Genomic DNA, 27,949 nt, shown 5'->3' with positions numbered 1-27,949 from the left:
GTGGGTGGGGGGAGAAAGAGAGAGAGAGAGATACCACCCCGGCGGCAGGAGGAAGCGCTACTTATGGTGCGATGGGGGGGAGGCGGAGGCGTGGCTGCGCCCTGGCGAGGGCGGGGCCAGGTGAAGGTTGTTGCCTTCGATTTATATTGGAAGGCAGAGTTCAATCCTGCTCCGTCCTGGGCGTCTTTTTGCAGCAGTCGCTGGGGGTAGCGAGGCACCGGAGGGACAGGAGTAGCAGCAGCAGCAGCAGCAGCAGCCAAAGCAGCCAAAAGACGACAAAGGCGGCGCCGGGTTGCTACCGGGTGCGCTTTGGAAGGCGGCTGCTTGGGAACGATGAGGCTGGTCAAGGCGGCCGGGGCGCTGTGCGCGGTGGTCTTCTGCTTCCAGGCGGTCTTGGCGGTGAGTAGCCGCCCGACCAGGAGGGGGGCGGGTAGAAGAGGGAGCTTTCCCGTGGCGGGTTGGCGCTTCGCCGGCGCCCTGGAAGAGACGGCTGCACGTGGTCAAGTCAGAGGAGAGGAGAGGAGAGGAAGGTGTCCTGGGTGAAGCCCGGCAGTAGTTTCTCTCTCTTTCTCAGCAGTCATGGGAAAGAGCCGAGCCACGCTGAGGTCCGAATTTCCCCAGTACAGGCGAATTGCTGGGAAGAGGGAGCTCGGCCGCCGCCTCCTACCTCCCGCGAGCCTTTTTTTCCCGCCCCCTTTCCCTCCTCCCCCCCACCAAGACCCCGTGCCTGTAAAGCGGTTCCAGCTGGTGTCTGTGGGGCAGAGCGCACGTGAAGCGTTTTCTTTCTCCTTTTGGGGAGGGGGGTCCCCCCGCTTCGCTGCTGCTTACGCCCCTCCGTGCACTCCGCTCAACAGGTTCTGGTGGGACGAGAAGCGACTATGAAAGTTCAGCTTTGGGGGCAGGCGGGGGCTCCATAATAGTCTATTGTGTTGGCTGGGGGAATCCAGCCCAGGCTGCCCCCCGAAGGCTTAATTCAAACCAGACCATGGAGTCTCATAACCCGACTGGAATTTTTCTCCTCTCAGCCTCAAAGTCTCTCCCGCTCCCCTCGCGCTGAGCTTTCTCTCTCTCTCTCCGTTCTCGCCACCTCCTTGTAGTTCGCCGGATATTTGCCTTGTTCTCCTGTGCGGTGGTGTTCCCTCACTGCTTGCTGGCGTTTTTACTCTGAAGGGCAAGTTCCAACTCGAGCAGAGTGCTCCAGGACCTGAGTGCCATTTCACATGTTACAATATGTCTGCAGGGGAGCCAGTGTAGCTAAAGTGTTGGACTGGGAGTCTGGAGATCCGGGTTCTAGTCCCCACTCAGCCATGGAAACCCACTGGGTGACTTTGGGCCAGTCATAGACTCTCAGCCCAACCTCCCTCACAGGGTTGTTGTTGTGAGGATAAAATGGAGAGGAGGATTATGTACACCACCTTGGGTTCCTTAGAGGAAAAAAGACAGGATATAAATGCAATAATAAATAAAATAAATAATAATCATGAATGTGTCATAGGTGTACCTTGTGACTCATATGCTACACTGAATTTTCCTGTGTTCTGGAAATCAAGTCATACAGATGCAACTGTGGTTTGCTAACCATTGCCCAACAAGATGCCTTATACTTCATCTATGAAAAGTAGTTAAACTTAGCCAAGTGTGGTTTGGGGGTAATGAGTTAGGAAAGGAGCATTGACAGAGAATCACTGCAGTTACTAACTCTATTCTATGATTTTTCTCCTCTGACACAACTGTTAATAAATTTCCCCCGTCATCTGAGTTGAACTACCACTGGCTTTCCTCCATAAAGGCATAGAATCTTGTGCTAACCTTCAAACGTTGAAAACCACGATACATCTTGGAGAAGCAGAAAATGCTCTGTTTCCATTACATGATATTGGGGACAGAGAAAGAGCTTCCCACACTGTTCTCTTATCCGATACATGGAATCTTAAAACAGATCTTAAATTATATAATAATTAACAACAACAACAAAAAGTTTGTAGGGACCAAATAAATTGAGTACAGCTCTGTTTTAAAAGTGCCCGAAACAGCAGATCTGTTCAACACCCAGGCTTGGAGGCAGAATGCTAAAGGGCTTCAAAGAATTCCCCCCTTCTTTTTGCTTGCGCAAGCAAGAGTCATGTGTCACTTTTGCATAAGAAGCTAATTTCTCTGCCCCTTCCTCTCCAAGACTGTTTAATCAAATAAGATACTAGCTGTTAAACTGTCATTTTTCAAAACAGAGAGAAGGAGTTTTTCTACAGGTATCTTTCACAATTAAGCATAATCTTTAACTTTGTCGCACGACGTATTCTTAGAGGAAGGCATAGGTGCTTGCAGCTATCTGCCTTGGTGCCTCTCATTGAATAAAATACTGTATGACTTTAAAATGTATTGGTTTCTTTTTGTGCTCTTGTGACTAAAACATGAAATCTGGATGTCAATACTCAAAATCGCCCCACCCCAATCGTCATAGTGCCTGTTGCTTGCTGCTCACTATCTTGCATTGTTCTTGCTGTTTGAAACTTTATGCAACCTATGCACAATTGCTTCATTGGGATTTATTCCCAGATAAGGGTGCACCGAATTGCATCATTTAAAAATTAGAAGTGGGAGTTTGTGCTTCACCTGGAACCATGCGGCTGGTGAATTCAATAATTCTGAACTCTTTGTGCTAGATACTTGCATAACACCCAACAAATCTGAAGACAAGGTTTTGGGGTCTTCTGAGCTAAAAGCATAATCTGAGCTACTGAGTTGATGGCTGTAACTGCATCCTTACAAACGGGCATTCACTTGCACATTGTTAAAAAGAGACTGTATTCACAGTCTGGAGCCCATAGTAAACCTTATTACTGGTTTCTTTACTGAGCGCTACAACCAGCAGATGTCGCCACTGAATAAACAATGCCCACCTTCTGCCTAATTGCCACTCCCAGAGTCAAATTGATTGTAAAAGTCACACTCACTTCATTTAGAAAATTCCATGTTAGATTTACAGCCGCTACAGCAACGACCACTACAGCAATTTTCTCTATCATGCAGAGGTTACTCTATTTAACTTACAAACGATAAAATCTCACAATTAATCTTTACCAAGGCCTGTGTGTTTTTATTTTTGCTGATGATCCTGACCAAATTTGTAAGGGTGCATTCACAGTGAGCAGTGTCCAAGTCTGTTCACATGCCAGTGGGACTCACTTCTAGAGGATTAGAGCTTGCGATTAAAAAAGAAGCATTTTTAAAACAGCAGAACTGCTAGTTTCAGCAATAGGGCAGGTCAGTGGAGCTCGCAGAAAGAAACTCTCCTGTCCTGATTCGGAAAAAGAGTTTCCAGGGTGGCTATTTGAACTGCTAGTTTTCTGTTGTGCAAGTGGTGGGAGTCTAGTGGCAATACTGGATAATGCCCAATGTATCTGCTGGAGGTATTTAAGTATAGGCTGGACTATCATCTGTCTGGGATGCTGTAGTTATATTCTGCATTAAGCAGGGGATTAGGCTAAATGTGGTGGAGGCTAGTGGCTCTGGTGTCAGTGGGGTGGTGAATCTGCTCTGGGTTTCAGCCAGACCTTTGATGGAGCTATCCAAGGTGTTTGAGTTTGGATTGAAACCTGGAGCAGATTTACTGCCCCACTGACACCAGAGCCACCAGCTTCCACTGGCTAAATGACCTCCAAGATACTTCCTAACTCTTGATTCCGCGATTCTAGATTCTGATTTCTCACTGCTTAACACTTTACAGGTGGATCTGTGAATTTGCTCCTCGGTGTGTAGGGTGGTCTGAGATTTATCTCTGGTGCCTCATCTGGCTTGGCTCTTGCAAGCCATGTTATGAACATGGATGTATTAACTGCTTTAAGGGCCATTTGTATCAGTAACACTTACTTTAAGCTAGACACTGTAGGATCATAGGCTCAGTGTACATAATTGGAGAAAGCATCTGTACTGTTGGATCTGTACAGATGTACATCTGGAATAATTTCATCTGTCGAAGCTGTGTGCATTGCATATGCAGAGTGGATAATTACCTAAGAAGCTTTGAAGCTAGATTAGACTCTCCTATAAATCATCCCTACAATAAGCTGTCTAGTTTTAACTCTAAGTAGGTTGAAAGCACTCTATCAAAGAGTAGTGTATTCTTTGTTGAAAACTTGTGCATGATTCCTGAATGTCATGTAATATTTATGTCCAAGTGGAGATCCAAGTAACTGACCCAAGGGCCCTTGATGACTGAGCACTGCAGAACTAGCTGTTGATAATCCCTTGGAAGTTTCATGACTCTGTGGGCCAGTTCACACATAATGACAGCCCATGGGTTAAACAAAACATGTGCTGTCGGGGGCAAACAGGAGACAGTGGTGCGTGCCAGCCACTTCTACTTTTAACCAACAATCTATGATTGGTTTGTTTGTAGGTTGTTGAGCGTGATGTCGCAACCTGGGCAGATGGGTTGCTTAGGGGCTAAACAAGCCAGTGGCTAACCCAACAACAAACCATGGCTTAACTGCTGAGTTTGATTAGCCCCTAAACAAGCAATCCATCTGGGTTTGGACATCATACTCCACCACCACTAAAGGAGCCAATCATAGGTTGAATAAAAGCAGAAGTGGCGGATGCATGGGAGGCATTGTGCTCATTCTCTCCCACTTGTGCATGACAACCAATGGGTTATTGTTACATGTGAACGAGATCTGTATTGGGTATCAAACCTCTCATGTTCATTTACTCAGAACGTAGATAAACCCCAACTATTTTTTGTTGTATGTTGTTTATTTGCAAACTTACATGTTCATAATGTATCCTAAAAGTTCACCAAGTATGCCGTGGAGTTTTGTAGACTCTGAATAGTCACACATACGTACACTAAAATCTGAATGAACTGCTAAGTAAGTCCCTACTGATTTCTTCAGTTAAGTGACTTGCTTCAGAGTGACACTTCTTAGAACTGGGGTGTACAAAATAAAATGCTGTGAGCTTGTGCCTCAGGTCTCAAGTATGAGTGTTCTTGGTTCTGTATGTTGAAAAAGTTGAGTTTATTAAGAGACAGCTTTTTCTAGTAATACCATTATTTGAAAATTGGATGTAGAGGCCTCCTTGGACTGTGCCATCTCTTCCCTCCCCTATTTAGCCTTGCATTCTGTGTGGTGGAAAACAATTTTAACTGTAGTGGTGACTGACAATCTTACAGGTTGGATAGTTCAGTACTGTCCTAAACTAAAAGATTAGTTACTGCAGCCCTAAGACGGTTTATCTGAAATTGTTTGATCCCAGACAAAACAGATCTATCTGAGATCTATCCAGCATTGCTTCATTACAGATAAAATATTAAGCAAAATGCCAACCTTGACATAAACACATTTGGATAGGGAGGGAAGCTGTTAATCCAGAAGAACGGGAAGAGATTTCTAGAAGTCTCCTGGTGAATTTCTCTTGACTCTAGAAATGAGTGTATTAGTGGCTTCATTGCCATAACATTTGGCAATGAAGCCACTCTCATGCTCTAAAGTTTAGTCAGAATTTTCCAGAACTGGTGAATTCCTTCTAAAAGAGAAAAGAAACTCTGGCTTCTCTGGGGACAGTTTCAGGGAAACTCTTAAAATCAGAACATTGGTCTTAAAAATATTTGTCTAAAACCGTTTGCCAAAGACCTATGCCAGTAAACTGAGAGAACTGATATACCAGTTGCCAAGTGCCAAAACTTCGCTCTAGGCTTAAACCGCCCACAGTTGGGATTGCTAGGCATTGTGGGAGTTCAGCTGATCTAGTTTGGCATGACGTAAGCCTAAGATGGTACTGGATGATCTAAGCACTGGCTAGCAGGCCGTACTTGTTCTTCTAAGGCCTGTTTAGACACGACAGCTAAGCTCCTTCTGTGCGTATCTAGGAACCATTTGGCTAACAGTGTAGGCTTTTGACACATTTGATAGGAAATGGTAAGTTGGCAAGAGGCATATATAAATATAATAAATACATTAGCTGCTGCATAGAAATATTGCTGCAACCAGTTGGGCTTGTACTTTGTGTTTCTGTCTTGTATCTGTGGCTCTTCGTGGGCTTCTGTGAGCATTCTTGATGTGCTAATAAGTGCATCTTCATTGATGTTCTTGCAACTCTCAAGACCCTGCCTGGTATTCAAAGTTCCTCTACTGAACTTAATACCAAAATTCTTTCACCCACCCCGTAGATGTAGATTTGGTGATGTGGTCTTCTTGCTGCTCAATGGAAAGTTATTCTAAGCAGTATAATAATGTCCTTAATTTACACAGAGAGCATATATGTGCCTGGCATCTTTCGTGGGCTCTAGACACTTGTGGCTTGACAATGGGCCACGTCTCCCATGCCACCTTCAGAATTTGGGTTCTGGAGATAGGCTGACAAAGTTGCTCTCAAGATGAACTTCTATTCAAATGTGTTCCTTATTAATTAAGTGGTATTGGCTGGTATTAGCACATCAACACAGTTATGCTATGAAGAGCTGTGGAGCTGTTTTCCCCCATTGAAGAAAAGCACATTATACTGAAGGTTGGTTGGCATTCAGATGGACACTGTGAAGTGTGTATTGTCAGTCAAAGCCAACTGTAGCTTCCTTATAGGAAAGTGTGTGAGGAATGTCCAGCCTAACTCAAAGAGTGAGGACTTATTGCTCAAAGTAGATGAACTCTTTCTCGATTTCTCTCCCCTTTCTTATATTTTCACTCTTGCCTTTTCAAATGCTAATCTAAGGATTTTGTGATCTTTGGAAAATCCAAGCATTTTCCAAAGATCACAACTTGGGAAATGTGGACGCAGGATGGTCGTCGTTGAGAGACAGAACTAATGCCTGCTGAAAATAACCACACAGTGTTCTATTGGTTGCCTGTTGAGTTTTATAATGCAGGCTTCAAAGTTGTTCCAAGAGGGAGATTATTGACTCATAAGAGAAACAGGATATATGGTGGTTAACAGTTAGGGTGGAAGAGTCTCATAAACTGTTTGATCTGACTTAAGAGATGGTGATGGGCTCCTGTTTTGTGGAGCAAACAGAAATGGTGACCACTCATCTATCTGTGACAGGGGTGAGGGAACCTTTTTTCTATCAAGGACCTTTGACCAACAGAAAAAAAATCAAGGGCCACCTATAATTATTGAATTAATTTAATTCTATTAAAAACATACATGAAAATATTACATGGTTTCAGATGGTAGCTCTGGTAGTTGCCATCTCTTGAAGTGTTGGTTTCTCAGGCTGGAAACTACTGGCTGGTGAGTGAAGCAGATGAAGACACACAGCTGACCCTTCTGTTCAGGAATATTTTGTGCCACAGCTGGAAAGGCAAATGTATGAGTGTTGGATGCCACTGTACCATGGGTACAGTCATCTCAAAGTCATAACTCTATACTTTTTCTACTATTGAGTATATGGATGGAGAGTACAAAAGATGGATCTTCTCTATCATGTTCTAGTATGATGGTCTAATTTTTTGCCATCTGCTCAAACTCTTCTAATGCTGGTTGGACCACAAATATATAAACTATTCTGAGAACTGCATCTTAAAATTCTGGTGGTGTAGTTTTTAAAGTGCAGGTTATATATATATTAATAAAAAAATTAAAGCAATATTTGTTGTCCTTCTTGCCATCTGTTGTTCATTAACTAACCCCTCTTTAGCCAATCGCCTATTCAGAGGTTCACAAACTGTGGCTCAGCTTGGTAGCCAAGCATTAACTTCTACTAGCCAGCTGTAAAGACTAATCCTACCAAAATATCAGCTGCAACAGGTAGACAATTTGAAGATTACTCAGACCTGATAGTTCCTCTATAGGCCTAGTATGATACCTATTTATTCTGCATGTAAGAGAATTTAATACAAAAGTGAAGAATTGTAAACGTTCAAGTACAAGGAATTTTGTGTTGTCTTAGCCTATTCCCCACCTCAAGTTTAGTCCCCTTACCTTGAAAAACTTCCTGACCAAGTGGAAGGACCATAGTTCTGAGGGTAGAGCACAGATATCTTGGATTCATTGCTGAATGAATCTTCAGTTAAAGGTTCTGTGATAGCAGAGCTGTGAGAGACCCTGAAATCCACTGCCAGCTAGAATAAGTAATTCTGCCCTATTTGACTCTCTGTAAGGCACTCTCATATTGTCAAGTGCGCAGTTATCTAGGAGCATGTGCCGTTGAACTCGGTGGGACTCAACCCTGAGGGAGTTTGCATAGGAGCTTGCTTGTAAAGGGAGAAGGTGGTCATGCATGCATATGTGCTTTACTATGTTTGTGCTGCTCCTTTTGTTAGTGCATGACAAAAGTCTCCTCTCCGGGGGGGGGGGGGAAACGTGTGATTGATTTCAGTGGGCTTAGGCATGACTAACTGCATAGGATTGGGTTTATGGGTGTCACCATAGGGAGTCCTCTTGCTCTGGGAACCTTACTCAGCAAGTTACATGTGCTTGCTGCTTGCAGATGGGGAATTGCATGGTTTAAAAAAATCCATGGGTTGTTGTGCATGAGCGGGAAAGAGCGAGCATGCTGCCTCCTGTACGTCTGCCACTTCCGCTTTTCCTGAACAACCTATGACAAGCATATTTATTGAGCATGACATGAGAGCCCAGACTGAGGGGTGGGTGGGTTAGGGGCTACTCCAGGCTACAATACTTTGTCCTCTATTAGGTTGCCCCACAGTGTGTAGCTTTTTATGCAGTAGGGAGTCAATTTAAAGATGACCCTATTTCTGTCTCTGAAAAAAGAATGCATTCATTACTGAATTTGCTGCATTTGCTTCTGTTGTAGAAACTGAGTGGTGGTTTTTGTGTGACTACATTTGAGGTGGGAGCGCTGCACTTAGCATCTTGTGTTAATATGTTTACATTAATGTGGAGTTGAATTGGATTGTGCTCTGTGCAAGGGGGGACTGTTTAACACACACACCACACACACATTTTCCTGACTTAAAATTTCCCTCCACACTATTTGTCCTGCCTGGGCAATTTTAATTCGAAAGGTTACCTCCCCAACAATCTCAATGAGGTGGGGACAATAACTATTTTTTCTTTCTTTCAAAAGTGCAGGAGATCCTAACTGCAGGTCTCCCACATGCCCAGTCTGGCCATCTGGTTTCTGTGCGCTTATAACCAGATTAGCACACTCACACCTCAGCTTGGTAGTTTCTGTGTGACATGCCTGAAATGGCTGCATTCATATGTGGAACGGATTTTCACAAAACCCTCCCTGCACACAGCAAAACTAGTTGTCAGCAAAGGTTACGCTACACCCTTTTAGCTGACAGGCTAGTCTTCTGCATGAAGGCAGTTTGTCTCTTCTTCCCACTCTCACCCCGACTGGTGTTGCTTCTGGTTGCAAGCTGATGTAGCTCACTTCAGAAAAAGCTATACCAGTTGAATCTACTCTTTGTACAAGTGTCTGCTTACACCTTACTAGGTGTGTATGTAGAAGTTTTTATTTGCTGCTTTTAGAGCAGCTTACATAACCATTTAAAACTAAAGCAGAGGGAATAAAATGCCAATGCAAGAGCTCAGTTTCAAAACTAAAATGCCTGGGCAAACAGGAACTCTCCCCTGCTGCCAGAAAAGAAAAAACAGGTACAGTGCCAGGCTAGCCTCCTTACCTTTGGAAGGAGTTCAAAAGGTAAGTTACCATGATTGAAAAAGGCACTGTTTCCATTTACCACCCACCTTGCTTCTGATGACAAAGGTGCCCCTTGAAAGAGGCCTTGAAGTATGTGCAGACAGGTGCACCCATGTCGTTGTCTTTCAAGCGTGAGTCAGGTTTGCATTTGCCATGTGTGTGATGACACCATCACCAATCTCATTGGTAACATCTTGTAAAATTAGTTACATCAAAATCCTAATTGTAGACCTTGAGGGTTGCTCATGGAAATCATCGGCAGAAGGACCTCTGTCTACGTATCGGTGTGTGTGCCAAGGTGAATCTGCGTATCAGTGTCTGTGCCAAGGTGAAAAGCTTGCTAGACTGTTAAATGTCACGCAGGTGGCACTGCTGTGCTCAGATTGGTGGCATCAATAGATAACCTTCACAGTCCATTGTGCCTTCCAGAACTGAAAGATAATCTGCAGTTCTGTGCAGTACACAGGCATGTTGGTGTTCCCCTCTGTGGATGTTACTGGTGGGAAGGATATCTCTGTGTCTTCTCTGATTGAAAGGAAGCTCCCTCATCAGCGGTCGATTCTGTTTGCAGGAGACTGATACAAAATGGATGTGCTCCATGAGCATAACGCCTGCTACTCCTTCCCCTGGAGAAAGATAAAAGTCCTTGGTTCATATTTAGGCTGTCATAAACTTGATGCATAGCCTTAGCCAACTACTCCATCTTTCTGCTTCAGTCTCTGTAACAGGGGAACAAAACTGGCATACCTTCCAGAATGGTGAAAAGGATTTCTTAGATAATAAATGAAGAGTATTGAGCATTCACATAGCACTTTCCCTAAGATTACTGAATTTGAGCTCTGATGCCCTAGTCTAGGGTAGGTTCCAGATGTTTTGGAATACATCTCCTAAAATCCCTGACCATTGGCAATGCTGGCTGAGACTGCCCTAGTTTTTTCTCCTTTTGCTATAATTGGGCTTGTGTTAACTATTTGCTTCTACCTTTGGGTCACTGAGGATAAGTATATGGCGATTACTAATGCATTTCTTATGTGCAAATGAGTTGGGTTGGTCCTAGACTCAGTGAAACTTTTATGCTCTGTACAGTGTTGGGGGTGGGGGTGGTAACAGAATTAAACTCAATAATTTGTTTGGTATTTTGTGGGAGGGGGAAGAGGAGGCCAACTTTACTATAGGCCGGTGATAAAGAATAATGGATTCTAATCTGTTTTGTTACTTGAATCAAACAACTACAAGACTTTGTTTCTAGGGTTCAGTCTGCACATGAAGAAAAATGAGTTGGTAGAATGGATTTTACTTCTTCAGACTACAGATGGGAATACTGTTTAAAAAACATACAAACAAAAAACCTCCATGCCATTACCAAGCATACAGAGAAGTTAGATTCTAGCACACTCAACCCATTTGTGTGCTGGTTTTCAACTTGCAGGGAGGCAGGTTTTTTTTTTTTTAATGCAAGACTTCCCCCACCTGCAGTCTGAAGTGGTACATTATCTTCTTCCGCACCATTCTGTGTAGCATGTTTCAATTCCTTATTCTGTTCATTTGGAATACTTAATTGCTCTTTTTGTGGCCGTATTTGCATTTGTTTTATAAACTCAGAAAAACTTGTTGCTAAATTACAAGCAACCTCCTCTCCACAAGTTATTTTAGTCACACTGACAAATAAAATCAGGTTAAACTGAATTGCAATGCCTTCCTTTTGCTGAGGAGTAGGCTGTGCTATCTATTCCATTCAATGTTGGATTGTGTGCAGAGGCTGGATGGTGTGTGTGTCTGGAAATGGCTTTGTATATATTCCTCAAAGAATATGTTCCTCAAAGAACAGAAATTAATATACTATTTAAAGAGCAGCATTTATAAAACAAGCAAAACTAAAGAACATTACTTCCCCTCACCCCATGATCCATGTTGAGGGGGAAAGATGCTTGAAGTCCACAGCTCTTGATCTAGAATATTTATTTATTTATTTCATGTTTATACCGCCCAATAGCTTAAGCTCTCTGGGCAGTTCACAAGTCCTCTCTCTAAGTTGTCCAATCACAATAGAATCTGGAGAAGGAAATGGCACTTTTTAAACAGTCCTTTTTAACGTACAGCTCCCTCTTGCTGAAGCTCAGGAATAGTACTTCTGTAACTGTAAATTGGAACAGATATGTGTAAAGGAAGAATGCTGTATGCCCTCTGTTATTCCCCACAGGCTTGTAATTAGCCATAATCCTGGTCACCTTTGGTGCATAAAAGTTGCATCCAGGTGACCAGGCGTAAAAGTTTTACAAAAGCTGGATCTTCTCCCGAGCTCTTCCACAAATCTGAGTGACATGGGTATATATGGCTACTTGGGGTAGATGAGACTTCGATGAGCTGTCATAACATGTCTACAGGGGTACTTGGTAAATACCCATCTATCACTTGATGTGATTAGTAACTATCCTTACATTTCCAAGAAATAATCCTCCTAGCCTCTTCTGTCTTGATAAAATATTGTGGGCAAACAATTAACAGAAGGATAGATGCTTGTTGGACTGATCTGGACTAAGTGAAAATGTTTTTGATATTTCAAAGGGAAGTGTATAGGGCCTGGGAAGTATTCTTGCAAGTATTCCGTGTGGCACCATGAAGTGTATAAACTTCATTACGAACAAAACGATGTTTCCAGCTAACATGGTGCTTCCAGTTAGCCTTTAATTTCAGAGACCTGGTGGTTTTGGGGAACTTGTGACCTCAGTCCATAGATCTGATTCTCTGGCCCATCAGACATAGGGGTGATGGCAGTAGGATGTGTTGTGCAGTTGTAGGCTAGGTAGAGATGTTCCAAGGAAAAGAGTTGCATCTCTCGCATAATGCTTTCTTGCTCTTCTGTATTGTGTCCCCACAGTTATCATGACAGACCTTCAAGCTGCTCACCTTTCCAGATATTTCTTTTTCAAAGCATAACTGTGCAATGTGCTTTACGCTCTTGGAAGGCCGACCCTACAGTCTGGCAGAGTGAGGTGGTTGCCTCAGGAAGCAAATGCTGGGTGGTGGTGGCCATCCTTTGGGCCCTTCCCTCCTGACCCACAGATACTTGCTTGTATAGGCTGCCTGGCTGTACCATCTAATTGCCTTCTTCCAAAGCATGACAGGCAATGTTGCTAGGAAAGCCCTCTAAGTTAGCAGGAGAAAGGCACCTGGGCCACATATTCCAGCATGAATCATACCTCAGTTCCTCTACTCTCACATGTGCTGCTTTGGAGCACTTTTTGAGCAGTATAAGGAGGAGCGGTAGTGAGGTGTTGGGGAATAGAACTGTGTGTGCCACTCAGCCTGCTTTGACCCTTGTGCTAACCTACAGCCCTCAGGTGTAGCAGAAAATGTTGAACTAAGATTCAACTGCTGGTGCAATCAGCTTCAGGCCTAGGCTTGTGATGGAGGAGTGCATTTACCTCAGACATTTATTTATTACATTTTTATCCTGCCTTTTTCCTCCAAGGAACTCAAGGCGGCATACATAATCCTTCTCCTCTCCATGTTATCCTCACAACAACAGCCCTGTGAAGTAGGTTGGGCTGAGAGTCTGTAACTGGCCCAAAGTCACCCAGTGGGTTTCCATGGCCGAGTGGGGACTAGAACCTGGATTTCCTGACTCCCAGTCCAACACCTTAGCCACTACACCACACTGGCAAAATGTCTTAGGACAACCCTACATTCTTCTTGGCTGTAGAACCTTAGCTTTCATATTAATGAAAGCTAAGGTTCTAAGGAAGTGTTGGGAATAGTATTGAATGCTCCCAGTAAACTCTCTTAAAAATATACTTCCTTCTTTGCCTTGAATAGGCAATCATTGCTGTTCCTTCCTCGTATGTTGAACTGCCTGTCCATTGCAACTGGCTAAGCAGTGGGAGTAAGCCTTCCGGTGGGAAATACCTAAAAAAGATTTAAAGTCATGGTAAAGCCTTGACCATGAGAGGTGGGTGTTGTCTGAACAACATAATCCGTCTCCTTGATTGGGCACTGATCACAAGAATCTCCCTGTCTGCACATGGGCATCCTGATATCAAATATCCAGGCTTGCCTTGATGTGTCTAAGAGAAGTAGCCGTGAGTCAGCATGTAAACTCTGCCTTGTGTCTCCCTGACAAGGACATCCTAGTGTCTGATCCGACACATGCCCAAAAGGTTTAGGGCGTGGGTTGCTGGCCTAGCAGAGTCACAGCAAAGCAAAGATGTGCCGTGGCAACCTTAAAACAGCAGCAGCCGCAACAACACTGCTTGGAATATAAACTAGTCATGGCAAACTCAAACAGCTTAATGGAAAGTTAAATGAAAATGGCGATGCTTCCTATTCTTTTGAAGCTGGATTTTGAGTATTCCTTATCTACCCACTTGATCTGATTGTAGCCACTCATAGAGCTTCAGTATGTTAAGTCTTCCCACAAGGAGATTCAAATGACTTGTTCACATTTCATGCCTGGCTTCATGCTAGTGTTGCAGCTCTGCTTGGTAGTGTTGCCTTAGTGTATTAATTGGACTGGTGTACTATAGGTCTATTTTACACAAATAGCTGATTAGATGATAAATCTATTGTGGAGCTATCACTTTAAACTATAGCTGTAGAACCGCCCAGAGAGATTCCGGCTATTGGGCGGTATAAAAATGTAATAAATAAATAAATAAATAGAATCTCATGACTGAGGACACCTCTGTATTAAAATTGTTTTGGCTAGAAAAATGGATACTATAGAGAGCTAATCAAACTGCCTCCTGAAGTGTTAGTCTTTTAGACACAGATTTTATATCTCAATGGGGCAGTCTTTGTGCAAGCCATGTTCTACAGGCAGGTTGAGGAGGCACGCTATGGGCATCACAGTCTTGCCTGGGTTCACACAAACAGCAATAGAGAGGGCTTTCTCCAGTCTAGAACTCTCATCCACCTTATTCCTTACAGGAGTGGAACCATTAGCCTTCCAACTCAGGCAAGTTAGGATTTGTCTAGACAATCTGTTTTGAACTAACGGGCAGTCAATCTGCCATTTTACTTCCAAGGCCAGCTACTGCTTTATAAGCAATGCAAATTAAGAGCCATGGATTTGTCTAAGCAGTTGGAAAAACTGTGAAGTGCAGTTGGGTGTAGTCGGGTAAGTAGACCATAGTCAATACTATACAGCTCATTTACAAATTAAAAGTAACTCCAACGATAAGCACAGAGTTCAAGTAATAAAACTTGCAAGCTTTTCCATTTCCTTATCTGTTCTTCGATTTCAGAATTTAGAAAAATTGTTTGCTGTTAAAGAGCAGTTAGTGGTTAACATAACCATCTGTCTTTCACCAGAGCTCAGAAATCACTGAACTCATTGATCTTAATGTTTCTCAGAATTGTTGCCAGGGTCTCTTGAAATGGCAAGTTATCTTAAGAGTAGAATTTTGGTGTCTCCATCTAAGGGTACCTACAGACAGTGAGGTCCTTGCACATCCAATCAAAAGGCCTTGTGTATTCTTGCATGTTTTCTTACCTAATGGATTTTCCAGTGGAGGAGGAGGAGGAGGAAGAAGAAGAAGAAGAAAGACAAGAAACAGAGGGGAAATGCAGGAGGGCTATAAGTGGAAGACTACTTCGTCTGAATCCCCCATCCACCCATAAAATTCTGTGAATGAGACAGGACAATAAAAGCATCTTTTGGAAGCATCCTAAATGGTACAAGCCAACACTTGAACTTAGCAAAAAATGTTCTAGATTCTCTAGCAATGATTAAATTGGTGCTGGCCCAAGATATTTTATAGCTTGAACTGGAACCCAAATCTCCACTTCCCAAATAGGGTCAAACTTGGGCCACATCGACACCAAGCAGGATATAACACCTTGAAAGTGGTTTGAAAACGGTATGTGTCATCGGCCCCAGCAGTAGTCAGTGCATTTTAATACTGTTATAAAGCAGTAGTGTAGATCCTGTTTTAATCTTGCTGCACCTTTCAGACACTGATTCCTGCCTTCATTGATTCCTTCCCCCGACCCACTCATGATGCTTCCTGAAATGTGTGGCTCCACCCTGTTGCATGGCGGGACCTGTCCTGGATGGAACCCTGACTGCCTTTTCCATCTTTATTCTGGTGCCGTTCCTCTTTAGAGGGAACATCCACTCCCTAAGATGCAAGTGTAGCGATAGATGATAATAAGGCATTTGAGGTCCACCTCCATCTTAGCCCTTGGCATAATGATTTGTTCAAGTTACTTAGCATAGTTATTTAGCCTATCATATCACTGTCTTAGGTATCCCAGAGAAGCTGTAATAAAGGAATCTTGTGCGTCTTGCACTATCCTTCTCACACATCATTTGAAGTGGGGAGGGGAAGAAAAGATTCCTACTGTGTCCACACTGGGATAATACACATCTCCCCCCCCATGAACATTGGGAAAGAGCACATGACTCATTGTACATCCTGTTTTGTGTCTTGTCTGGAATTTTGAGCACTTCTATAAACACTTAGAAGAATGGGGGAAAATTGCCAAACAGAACAAAAAACACTTAGTATGTTAAGGACAATCTTCAGAGAGACTTAAGTGTGAAAAGACTGCTTCAGTCTCAGTGACTATAGAAACCTGACCAGAGGGAGATATTGGCCCCGCTCAGAAGATACCTTTAAACATGGCTTTAACCATGGCGAATAAGGCTTTTTGCTTTATTCACGGTAGTTAAAGCCGTGGTTTAGGGTGTCTTCTGAACACAGCCTGGCTTTCTGGCTTAACCACTGTGGTTAACGCCATGGTTTAAGATGGCTTCTGAATGGGGCTATTTACTTGGCACTGAACCAGAACTTGGCTGGAACTGTATGCATTCTGTACAAGAGTTCCTGCTCCATACAGGGTGGATTGATTAAAACAGCAGAGGGAAATTCCAACAAAAAAAGAGATCCCTGTGATTGATCAAAGTAAGATATAATCATTACTGGAATTTGTTTCCATTAGATGACAATGAAATGCCTATATTTGGTAGGTGGAGTGTAAATATTCGTATCTGAAAAATCAAATCCATCATTTATATGAGACATCAAATCCATCATTTATATGTTAGTTATCTCAATGATGGTTTAGAAGCTAACTTTGGACTAACATTCATATAAGTAGAATATTTAATATGTGGGAGAATCCAGTGTTCCCTGAGTAGAAGTCCCCTTGCACAACGGGTATTTCTCTTCTCCCTTCAGGTCCCTGTGCCCCCCTAACCCTCTAGAGCAGCAGATTTTGAGGGTCTGTAGGGGAGTTTCCTCTCCCAGTTCCAATGACAGAAGCTCTTAATTGAATTACTCTCCTAGTTATTTAAGAGAAATTGGTGTAAAGTGGCTGGCTATGTGCTTGCGAGTATTAAATAGCCCGAATATGGCTTATTAGATTGACTGTAGCCTGACTAATTAGATGTAAATAATTGAGATTGGAAGGGTTTATACAAAAAATGAGCTATAGGCCTCAGAGCCAAGGATTGGGAAATTGGGTGTCAGGTTGTTGTTTATTCGTTCAGTCGTTTCCGACTCTTCGTGACTTCATGGACCAGCCCACGCCAGAGCTTTCTGTCGGCTGTCGCCACCCCCAGCTCCCCCAAGGTCAAGCCTGTCACCTCCAGAATATCATCCATCCATCTTGCCCTCGGTCGGCCCCTCTTCCTTTTGCCTTCCACTTTCCCTAGCATCAGCCTCTTCTCCAGGGTATCCTGTCTTCTCATTATGTGGCCAAAGTACTTCAGTTTTGCCTTTAATACCATTCCCTCAAGTGAGCAGTCTGGCTTTATTTCCTGGAGTATGGACTGGTTTGATCTTCTTGCAGTCCAAGGCACTCTCAGAATTTTCCTCCAACACCACAGTTCAAAAGCATCTATCTTTCTTCGCTCAGCTTTCCTTATGGTCCAGCTCTCACAGCCATAGGTTACTACGGGGAATACCATTGCTTTAACTATGCGGACCTTTGTTGTCAGTGTGGTGTCTCTGCTCTTAACTATTTTATCAAGATTTGTCATTGCTCTCCTCCCAAGAAGTAAACGTCTTCTGATTTCCTGGCTGCAGTCAGCGTCTGCAGTAATCTTTGCTCCCAGAAATACAAAGTCTGTGGCAGACGCTTACTAAGGTCTCCTATATCAGCCTCTCATACACCATCTTAGAACCCATAACACTGCCTTCTTAAGGCAGGCATGTACGGTCAAATTGCCTGGTAGGGCATGGTAACAAACCCTTCTGTCTGTCTCATGAGAAGGCTGTAAGTCTGTGCTCTCTGCCAGAGGTCTCCCCTGCAGCTATCTACTTACAGTATTGAGATGGGCTTTTAATTTAACAGACTGCACCTGCATAAAACAAGCTTCTACAAAAAAGAAGTGTGTTCAGAATAGAATCTACATTGCATGATTAATGTGGATAACATCATTTAGTATTTAAAACTCTTCACTAATAAATATTGGATTGGGGAACAAGGCTGAATTAGTCATTAGGATTTAAAAGAGTTGCAAACAGTGGAGCAACTGAACACCCCAATACTGTGTGCAAGGTGTGTGTGTGTGTGTATGTATGTTCGTTCGTTCGTTCTTCCTGGGAACTGTGCCTTTCTCTTCCCATCTGGACAGATTTAATCTTGCAAAGCAGTGTTCCATAACTAGCTTACTCTGATACAAGCAGAATGGTTTGTGTGTGCATGTAAATTGCCTGAAGCATTTGGCAAGGTGTTGATAGCCCCCATTTAAAAGCTTTCATTGTAAATCCTGTAGGGTAAGGGCAATGCCGTAAAATAATGCACAAAATCTTTTGCATCCTAATCCTTGACTGAGACGTTGACACTGCCAATGTGATGCAATTGTGTATGAGTGAGTGAGAAACTGCTATTTTAGGACTGCTGTATTGACTTGTGGTTGTGCTACTCAATATGAACTGAGCAGTGTCTGTGGCAACATGTAAATATTTCCAAGTTCTGAAAAATATGGGTTGGGAGTGTTAGTCTGAAAATCCTATTTGTGAGGAGCCAATGAAATTCTGGGACATACAATCAGTGGAAATGGGAGTAATCAAAACTATTATTGTGTTAATATGGAAATGATTTTTGTGAAGGTAGGATGATCATGCTATTGATGGTACTTTCAACTTTGGTCCTTCCTTTTTAGCGGCTAGTGACTAAAGCATTCAGCATTCGCTTGGTTTCTTCCTGGAGAAAACAAGCTATCCCTCATGTGGTTCCTTTAAGAGTGGAAAAGCTGCTTAAACGGCATGCTGACATCACTGAAATAAAGTGGAAAGGTGCAAACAAGCAATATAGATAAGACAGCTCTGCAGGAGAGCTTTATGGGTTGGTGCTTGCAGATGTAGGGCTCCTAGCACTACCGAGCAAAAGACATGGGGCAACTTCATTCCTTCTTTTCCCCGTTTAACAGATTTTTTTTTTCCTGATAAGAAAAAAGTGCAAGAAGCAGTAGGAAAACAAGATAGGATTACAGATGGAAGGCTGCCCACACCTCCAAATCTGGATGAGGCAGGGTGATGACGCATCTGGAAGCGTGTTTTATTCTTTTATCTTTGTTCACTGCTCCGAAATCTGTTTAGTTGTGGAGCAGTATATAAATGTTGGAAATAAAGGAATATAACTTACATTATTTAGCAAAGATTGTAGGCATATTTCTACTTAATGCTGCGTTTTTATAAGGGAGGTTAGTGTTAAAGACCCTCAACAAATCCTGCGATGTTATGGTACCACTTAATTATTCTTTGGTCAGACTTCACCTGGAGTGCTATTTAAGACAGATGTTGACAAACTGGAGCACATCTAGAGGAGGTTAACTAAGATAGTGAGGGACCTGAGGAAACGTTGAAGGGCTTGGGTATATTTATCCTAGAAAAGATGATGATACAATAGCCATCTTCAAATATTTGAAGATGGAGCAAATTTGTTTTCTATTGCTCCATAGAGTAGGAGCTGAACCAACGGGTTCAAAGCAAAAGGAAAATGATTTCAAGTAAACTTCAGGAAGAACTTCCTGAAGGCTGTAAGCAGGGTGGATTTGATTTAAATCAATTTGATTTAAATCACTACTCAGAAAGACTCGATTTAATCATGTGACTCCCCCCCCCCCAAAAAAATGTTCGCTTCTATTCATTGAATTTTTTGAAACTTCGCACTTAAGAGATAAGGGGTTGATTCTGTGTACATAGATTTGCAAAGGAACAATGGGATTGTTATCTCTGCAGACACAAATTCACAGTTTTGAGAACTGTAAAACCAAGCATCTATGATAAAGTCTTCTAGATTGCCCAATAATCTTACAGAAACCTCTGGAAGAGCATGACATGGTGAATGGATTAATGGAATTCATTTACCAAAAAAATGCAGCCTCATGCTACATAATTAAAAACTAATCCTTATTTCATGATGAATAACCTTTGGACTATAACGTAGCTTAAATAGAAAACTAACTTTAGGTAGATTTTTCCTCAAAAAGCATTTTATTAAAAAAAATCCAATTTAAATAAAAAAATCTGATTTGTTTCATTTTTTTAAAAAAACATACACATTGATTTTTATCCACCCTGGCTGTAAGTTGTTCGGCTCCCTAGGAAGGTGGTGGACTCTTTTGTTAGAGGTTTTTAAGCAGAGGCTAGATGGCCACCTGTCAGAAATACTGTAACAGTAGATTTCTTGCATCTGCAGGGAGTTGGACTAGGTGACCTCTGATTCTATCCCACCTGTTAAGATGCTGTGTGTTATCCTCAATTGATCCAATGCTACCCAAAATTTCATGGGTAGAGAGATTCTGAAAATGTGCAGGCTTTATTCCCAATAAGCACCAGTATTAAAGAGAAGTTTCACTGTAGCTTCCTCATGGCCCACAGGTACTTTCTTCTCTGTGTATGTATTTATCACCAAACACATTTCCCTTCTCACTGCTATGCAATACTTCTGGTAAACAAATTCAAATTGTGCAAAACCTGAGGTGGTTTTTAGGCATGGGAGCTGCTTACCATGGGGGTGGGGGTGGGTGTCATTCCACTATATTTTTATAACACGTGGGGCATAATCCTATGCATGTTTAGACAGAAAAAAAGTCCTACAACTCCCATCATGCCCCAGCCAGTTGCACAGGTCTGTACCCCAATAGTGGAACGAACCCATGGAAAAAGTGGCTCCTGTCATTCTTCTGGCCTGTGTAAAGGGCACTTCCTGATACAATATGTGCAAATGGAACTCTTCTGCAAAATTCTCCATGTCTCCTTTCCACGATTCTGAATCTTCTTGGTGTCTGGATTCTATACAAAAAACCCAAATGAAACCATTTTAGTGCCTCTAAAATCTATTCTATATGTAGTTACTGTCCAGTATGCGTGTGTAGTGACTTCATTTTGTAGCCTCCAGCATGGTCTATGCAGATAAGAGCAGGCTTGATTTCTCAATGGAAGAGGTCAGCAGGATCTAGGAAGTTTAGTTCTCACTCCACTTGTGTCCCCTAGTGCTCCCACTCCCTCTTCAGGGGAGGGTAGAAAGCGCTGCAGTTGGCAACAGAACCTGCCCTCTGTCCTGGATTTGGAGGGTCCAGTTCTTGCTAGGACGGATCTGTCGGTGGGTGTTTGTATCTGTGTGCAGAGAGTGCAGATGTACTGTGCCCCCTTGCAAATACTTTGAGTGGGACAATATGAAAGCCTTCCATCCGTATGCAGCCCACCCAGTATAACAGTGGGCCATTTGCTACTGTTTAGTAATATGCTTTCTGTACAATCAACTGAATCTATCTTAAAATTTCTATTGCTCTTCTATTCTAAAGCAACCAAGTGACACGAGTCTCCCTCCTGAAGACCTGGACTCATCTGGTGATGACGATGACTCTTTTTCTGGCTCTGGTGCAGGTATGTTTAATTTGTACTTCCTTAGCTGTGAACAGTCTAAATCGAGGGTGGGGTGTGCATTCATGTCATGATGGCTGTTGGGTGGAGCTGATCTATAAGGGGATGGGATGGCATTTCTCAAACTTTTGGACAACTTGGCTGAAGCAGAATGCCCTTTTAGAATATTGGCTAAAACCATTTTTGATGTTTAGGTCCTTTACCAGCCCATCCTGTGGTTGCCTGGAATGTTCCACTACAAGAAAGCACAAATATATCATTGAAGCCTGAAGTGTCTACTGACTTGAGAGAGAACCAACCTGAAGTTTATGGAACAGACAGTCCTACAGAAGACTATGCAAGAATATCTGTATCCCCAACGAGCAGAATTGTATTCCCAATTATTGATCTGGTGCCTGACAAGCCAGTAGAAGCTACAACAGTAGCTTCAACAGTAGTAGCTGTTGAAGAGGATGACCTGGACTTATTTCCTGAGCAGCCAGCAACAAGGTCCACAATGATAACAGCAGGAATCCCAGCCATTCACCATCATGTTTCCACAGTCAGAATGACAACCTCACGAGCTTCAAGTACATCAAGAGTTATTGAGACTGAAGAATCTCATAACAACCACTATCTAACTGGAATTGATGAAGAGAATCCTGCTTTTGGTGTTGTGCCAACACGTAAGGGAAGTCTGGATATCACCAGTCCCACTACAGCATCCACTGCAGTGTCCACTACAGCGTCCACTACAGTATCCTCTGGTGTCCATGGGGATAGCTCTTCTTTGTCTGAATCCGAAGATGGTTCTGGTGATGAGGTGAGGATACGATAGTTATCTGTGCTTCTTTAAGTTCATCTCTTAACCATGCCAAAATGCAAGTACTTGTGCTTTTAGCTTAGTTATTGACCTGTACTATGACTTAAACAGTGTAAATGTAGACCTTGAATGCATGACATGATGAAAGTTTGTGAACTAGAGTAGAACTGTTGCCTCTTTCAGAATACACAACATGAGTGAAAATGTGTGGAGGAGGAATGTAAATTATGTGATCATTCTTCCTTACAGAAAGACTTCATATTTGTTGAAGACAAACCAGTAATACCAAAGGAATCTGGACCAAATAATAGAGCAATGGATATAGAAGCAAATGATGCAAAATCTGAAGGAGCCCCGCAAGGAATATTGGACAGGAAAGAAGTTCTAGGAGGTATGTAAAAGTAGATTTTCTGTCTGTCTATACATATGTCCATGTTCCTCATACACAAAGCTTGTATAGAAACATCTCTGGCTGAACTGCCAGTATATTTTTCTGCATAATGTACATTACTATATTATAATAAAGTTATGGCATGAATTTGTTACAATGTAGCTATTGACATCACAATAGTTAGTGATTGTGCAAACTGGAATTGTGCCTGATCATATAGGCTGGAAGCTAGTAAGAAGGTGTCACTGACTTAGATAAAAGTCTCCTGCGTAAGCCAAGCATAGGCTTTATCGGCAGTCCAGTTCTTTGTAAAGAACATTAAAGTGTGGTGGGTGTCTTTTCTCTCTGCAAAGGAGATAGATCCAGTTATTAACTGCATTCTGCCAGCTAATCATATAGGACAGATAGCATTCCCTTCACATTATTTATTTATTTGTATCCTGCCTTTTACCCAATGCTGGGCCTCAAGGCAGCTTTACAGAATATAAACATATACAGTTAAAACCTAAAAATAGAAATATACCAAAGTTAAAAACATCATTAAATACACTTCAATATTAAAACATTTAAAATACACAACAATTTTAAGAGCCCTATGCATAGATGGAGGTCCAGGCTATTTGCAAAAGGCCTGCTGGAACAAGAAAGTTTTTGCCTGCCTCCAAAAGCACATCATGGAGGGAGCCAGTCTAGCTTCCCTGAGAGGGGAGTTCCAGAGCCCTGGGGTAGCCACCAAGAAGGCCCTCTCCCATGTTCCCACCAGGCATGCCTGTGATGGTGGTGGGACTGAGAGAAGGGCCTCCCCTGAAGCTCTCAGAGGACGGGCAGGCTTGTAAGGTAGAATACGGTCTTTCAGATAACCTGGACCCGAGCTGTATAAGGCTTTATAGGTAATAAGCAGCACTTTGAATTGTGCCCAGAAACAGACCGGAAGCCAGTGGAGCTGTTTTAACAGAGGAGTGGTATGCTCCCTGTAACCAGCCCGTCAACACTCTGCCTGCAGCTCTTTGAACCAGCTGACATGCATGCTAAAACTTTGCTTAGACCAGGGTTCAGCAACTTTTCTGGACCCATGGCTGCACTTGTCATTTTTTTTTGGGGGGGGGGGGGGTCCAAGGCCACATTTTTCCAGTGGTCATTTGGGCCCTCGTACACTTATTTTCGAAAATCCCGCTTTTCTTGACACACACACACACACCATTTCTGGGATTTTCCTTCTCCTCCTCCTCCTCTCTCCTTCCTGCTTGGGTTTCCCCCCCCTCCCCAGTACCTCCCTTCTTACCTCTGTCATTCCATCAGTTCTACCCCCTGCTGCACTCACCTTTGCAGTGAGGAAACAGGAAGTCAGTAGTTTGGGAGATGTATTCCAATCTGCTGACTTCCTGTTTCTTAGATGCTGAGCTTGATGAAAGGTGGAACTAGGGAAGGGAGCTAGTGAGGGCGGACGATGGGGGTGAGTGGGGAGGGGATAATGGGGGCACACTGCCGACCCTTGGTTTAGAGGCTACACTTAACAGGAGTGTGAGAGTGTTGACAAAAGGCTGATGCCAACTGAGAATATCTTCATATGAGCACAATCTATTCTTGACAACTTAAAGGAAAAATTGGACCCAATGGGTGACTGGTAGCCTCCCAGATGTTGTTCAGCTACAACTCCCGGCATCCCTGGCCAGTGGTCATGATGGGTAGGGCTGAAGGGGGTTGAAATCCAACATCTGGAGGGCCACAGACTCCCCATCCTAAATCTAGTCTATAGACTTCTTCCACATAAACAGCTTCCTTAGTGATGCTCTCTGGTGTTTGATGAAGCACCAATTTCATAGGAGGAGGAGGGGAATATCTCATCACTTCATTATTTCTAGTCTGAAAGTAACCAAATCCTTGCCTTTTCCACAGGGGTCATTGCTGGTGGATTAGTAGGGTTGCTCTTTGCTGTTTTCCTAGTTGGGTTCATGCTGTACAGAATGAAGAAAAAAGATGAAGGAAGCTATTCATTGGATGAGCCCAAACAATCAAATGGTGGCTATCAAAAACCACATAAACAAGAAGAATTCTATGCATGAACGAACTGAACTTAAAGACACTTTTCTTCTGTCTCTGGACATCATGAGTTCTCGCTGCATTTTAAAGGGGGAAAAAAACTAAAAGCCATAAGACTGAGTTTAAGCCTCTGCCTCCTTGCCATTGGGAACTACTATATTTTTCCAAAGTCAATCTGGATTAATAAAACCATTACCTGCTTTCTTGCACAAAGATTACCTGTAAAGTGGGACCTCTGTCTTGTCTAAAGACTCTTGGGGGAAGATAAGGAACCGATTGTATATAGTCTTGACATCTTACGAAAGCGCCAAGAAATTAGTAAGGTACAATGTGTGTGTATTAAAGATGCTTCCCCCCTCCCCTATATTTACTAGCCACAAATACATGCTGTAGAGTACATTCTTTCCTTTCTTTTAAGGCTATTAATGTGGCTTTCAACAGTTGCTTTTTCCTTTTCAAAGATAACACTTAAGTCACCATATTGCAGCTGGGCATGAGAACAGCGTGAGAAGGTAGATCCTCCCCCAAAGTTAACAATCTGTTCAAAGCGGTTATGTTTTTTGTTTTTTTAAACTATGGCCCTTGCCAGGTGAGACGTGTGATTCCTCTAGAATCCAACGGGAGAAATTTTATACACTGTGCTTCAAAACTTGAAGCAACATAGAAATGACACATGGGGAGCAGCCGGTATTTGGGATGTGCACCCTTTTCCAGTCCTTCTGGTCCTACTGACTGTGGTATCCCCGGTAATTCACTGTGTACAAAGTCCACATAGTAGTCCCAGGGCCACCATTTGTTATCTACCTCTTCTGCATTGTGTTTTGGATAGCGGCTGTTTCTCCACGGGATTCTCAAGCCCTCTCTTCCACGCACTACCTAGGATGCTGGGTGTGGCGTGCAGCATACAAGACAGAGCACGCTAAGGGGTAATGAGAGCCCCTGTTGCTGCCAAGTCCCAGGGACTAGAATCATATGAGACTGGCGTTTGTAGTAGGAATTCAGGGAGCAGCGGCTCGGCTTGCAGAGCCTAGGGGAGTGAGCATCTGTTATGTTCATGGCTGGCTTTTATCTCAGTCCAACTTGTGTTAGAGCATTAACAAAGTTTGAAGATCAAATGTCTTCAGAAGCTATTCTGTGTAGAAGAGGGAGTTAATGACGGATTGTGTGCCTTCATCTCCTTTGTGTGTCCAAAATGTAATGTTAGGGGTCCAAATGGGACCAAATCAATGAATGTCAGCACTTCCAAAGCAGTATTTAAATGTGTTTTAAGTACACTGTGTATGGAGGGGAGGAGAAGCTCTCTTGAAAAACAGGTAGCTGGTGTAAAATAAGTGTAGATGTATGATTTCTGTAATGTACAGGATGACATGGATGTGAATGTTCTGTGCTAAACAAGTTCTGTTAAAGGTTCTAGTTTGTTTTACATATATCCACCGTTCAGCTCTTCTTTATTTCACCATTTACACTTCTTGGCTTGCAAAGATACCTTCTGTTTCTAGCAAGAGGGTGAGTTGACAGTAGCACACTATATTTACTTACAGTCCCAAGCTGGAGGTAAGGGAGTAAAACTTTCAGCTAAAGCATAATTGTGAGTTGCCAATCATGCAATTGGTGCCTTCCATATGTCTCACTGCCAAAAAATCTTGGATCTTTATGCTGGCGGGTTAAACACTCTTTTCCAGCGTGAAACCTGGCTGTCAACTCCCGGCCCTACATTCAGTGCAACTATACATAACTACCTTTTTACAATGAGGTTTTAAGTGGTGTTGTGTCCTTTTTAAGTATGAAAAGATTGTCATTGACCTTCTCTGATATAGGAAACACTTCTATTGGGCAAGGATATTGATAAAGCCGGGTGTGCTTTTTAATGAGCAAGCTGAAACTGGAATCCTGTAACTTTAAATGGTACGGACTAACAGCTATTTTCCAAATGCAAGTACTTCAATTGGTTCTTTTTGTATTCCACAACCATACACACGCAATAAAAAGGCAGTCTGCCAAAATAAAATTGTCTGATGTCATTACCTGAACCACCTTTCTTACTCTCAGTTTTACTTTGGGCATATTCCGAGATGCAAGGAATATTTCATTGGACCGATCCACTCGGAAAGCAAGGTTCTAAATGTGTACATTAAAGTCTCCTTTGCCTTATTAACTTGGTTTGCTTAACTTTATTTAAAGGATTTGTATTTCACCCTTCAACAGACTTCAGGTTTGGTTGCCCTGGAGGGCATCTCGTGTGTGTGTGTGTGTGTGTGTGTCTGTGTGTGTGTGTGTGTGTGTATATGTGTGTATGTGTATGTATGTATATATATCTGAAGTGAGCTATGAGATTGGGAAAGCTTATACTGCAGTAAGCGTACTCTGTATTAGTGTTTGAGCTTTAGTAGCAGCTGCACATGTGGAGTTATGGTGGCAATGATAGTACTTAGGGGGCATATCTCTGTGATAGAGCATGTGCTTTGCATATAGAATGTCCCAGGTTTGATACCCTGTACCTCCAGGTAGCACTGGAAAAATGCCCGCCTGAAACCCTGGAGAGCCGCTACCAATTAGTGTCGACAATACGGAGCTAGATGCACCAGTGGTCTGAGTCCGCATGAGACAGTTTCCTATGTTCACAGCTCTATCCCATTTTTCTGGCTCTTTCAATGATCAAGGGACTGGAGCAGTTCCCCTATAGAAAAGGTCACCACATTTTGGAACTTTTTAGCGTGGAAAATGTTCCATGCTAAAAAGTGTGGTAGGGGGAGACATAATTACTGTGTATACATTATGTATATAATAAGGTGTATAAAGTCGTGCATGGTGTTGGGGGAAATGTTTCTCCTTCTCCCATAATACCAGAACGTGGGTCATCCAGCGAAGCTGAATGGTGGAAGACACAGGACGGACAAAAGGAAGTACTACTTCACACAGCACATAGTTAGAATTCCCTACCATAAAATGTAGCGATGGGTTCTAACTTGGATGGTTTTAGGAGGGGATTAGATAAATTCCTGAAGGCTAAGGGTATCAATGGCTACTAATCACAATAGCTATATGTTGCCTCTAGTATTGGAGGCAGTACTCCTCTGTCTAGCATAGGGTGACCATACAAAAAGGAGGACAGGGCTTCTGTACCTTAAACAGCGGTATAGAAAAGGCGATTTCAGCAGGTGGCATTTGTAGGCATACAGCACCTGCTGAAATTCCCTCTTCATCACCACAGTTAAAGCTACAGCAACCCTGCCCTCTTTTATATCCTGTCACTAGATAGGGCTCCTGCATGCCTA

The 27,949-nt window shown here is 42.8% G+C and overlaps 1 protein-coding gene across 1 annotated transcript; it reads left to right on the top strand.

Moving 5' to 3' along the window:
* Window positions 1-251: 251 nt before the first annotated feature.
* SDC1 (syndecan 1) lies at window positions 252-26,750 on the top strand. The gene is made up of 5 exons (XM_063125198.1): window positions 252-399; window positions 21,363-21,444; window positions 21,636-22,243; window positions 22,493-22,634; window positions 24,531-26,750. Exons 1-5 carry the CDS (start codon window positions 334-336, stop codon window positions 24,695-24,697), a joined length of 1,065 nt encoding a protein of 354 aa, XP_062981268.1. The 5' UTR covers window positions 252-333; the 3' UTR covers window positions 24,698-26,750.
* Window positions 26,751-27,949: the final 1,199 nt, after the last annotated feature.

This window comes from Elgaria multicarinata, chromosome 4 (assembly GCF_023053635.1).
Source record: "Elgaria multicarinata webbii isolate HBS135686 ecotype San Diego chromosome 4, rElgMul1.1.pri, whole genome shotgun sequence".
Lineage (NCBI taxonomy): Eukaryota > Metazoa > Chordata > Lepidosauria > Squamata > Anguidae > Elgaria > Elgaria multicarinata.
Note: the sequence above shows the minus strand (reverse complement) of the source record. Positions and strands in the feature narration are given on the sequence as shown.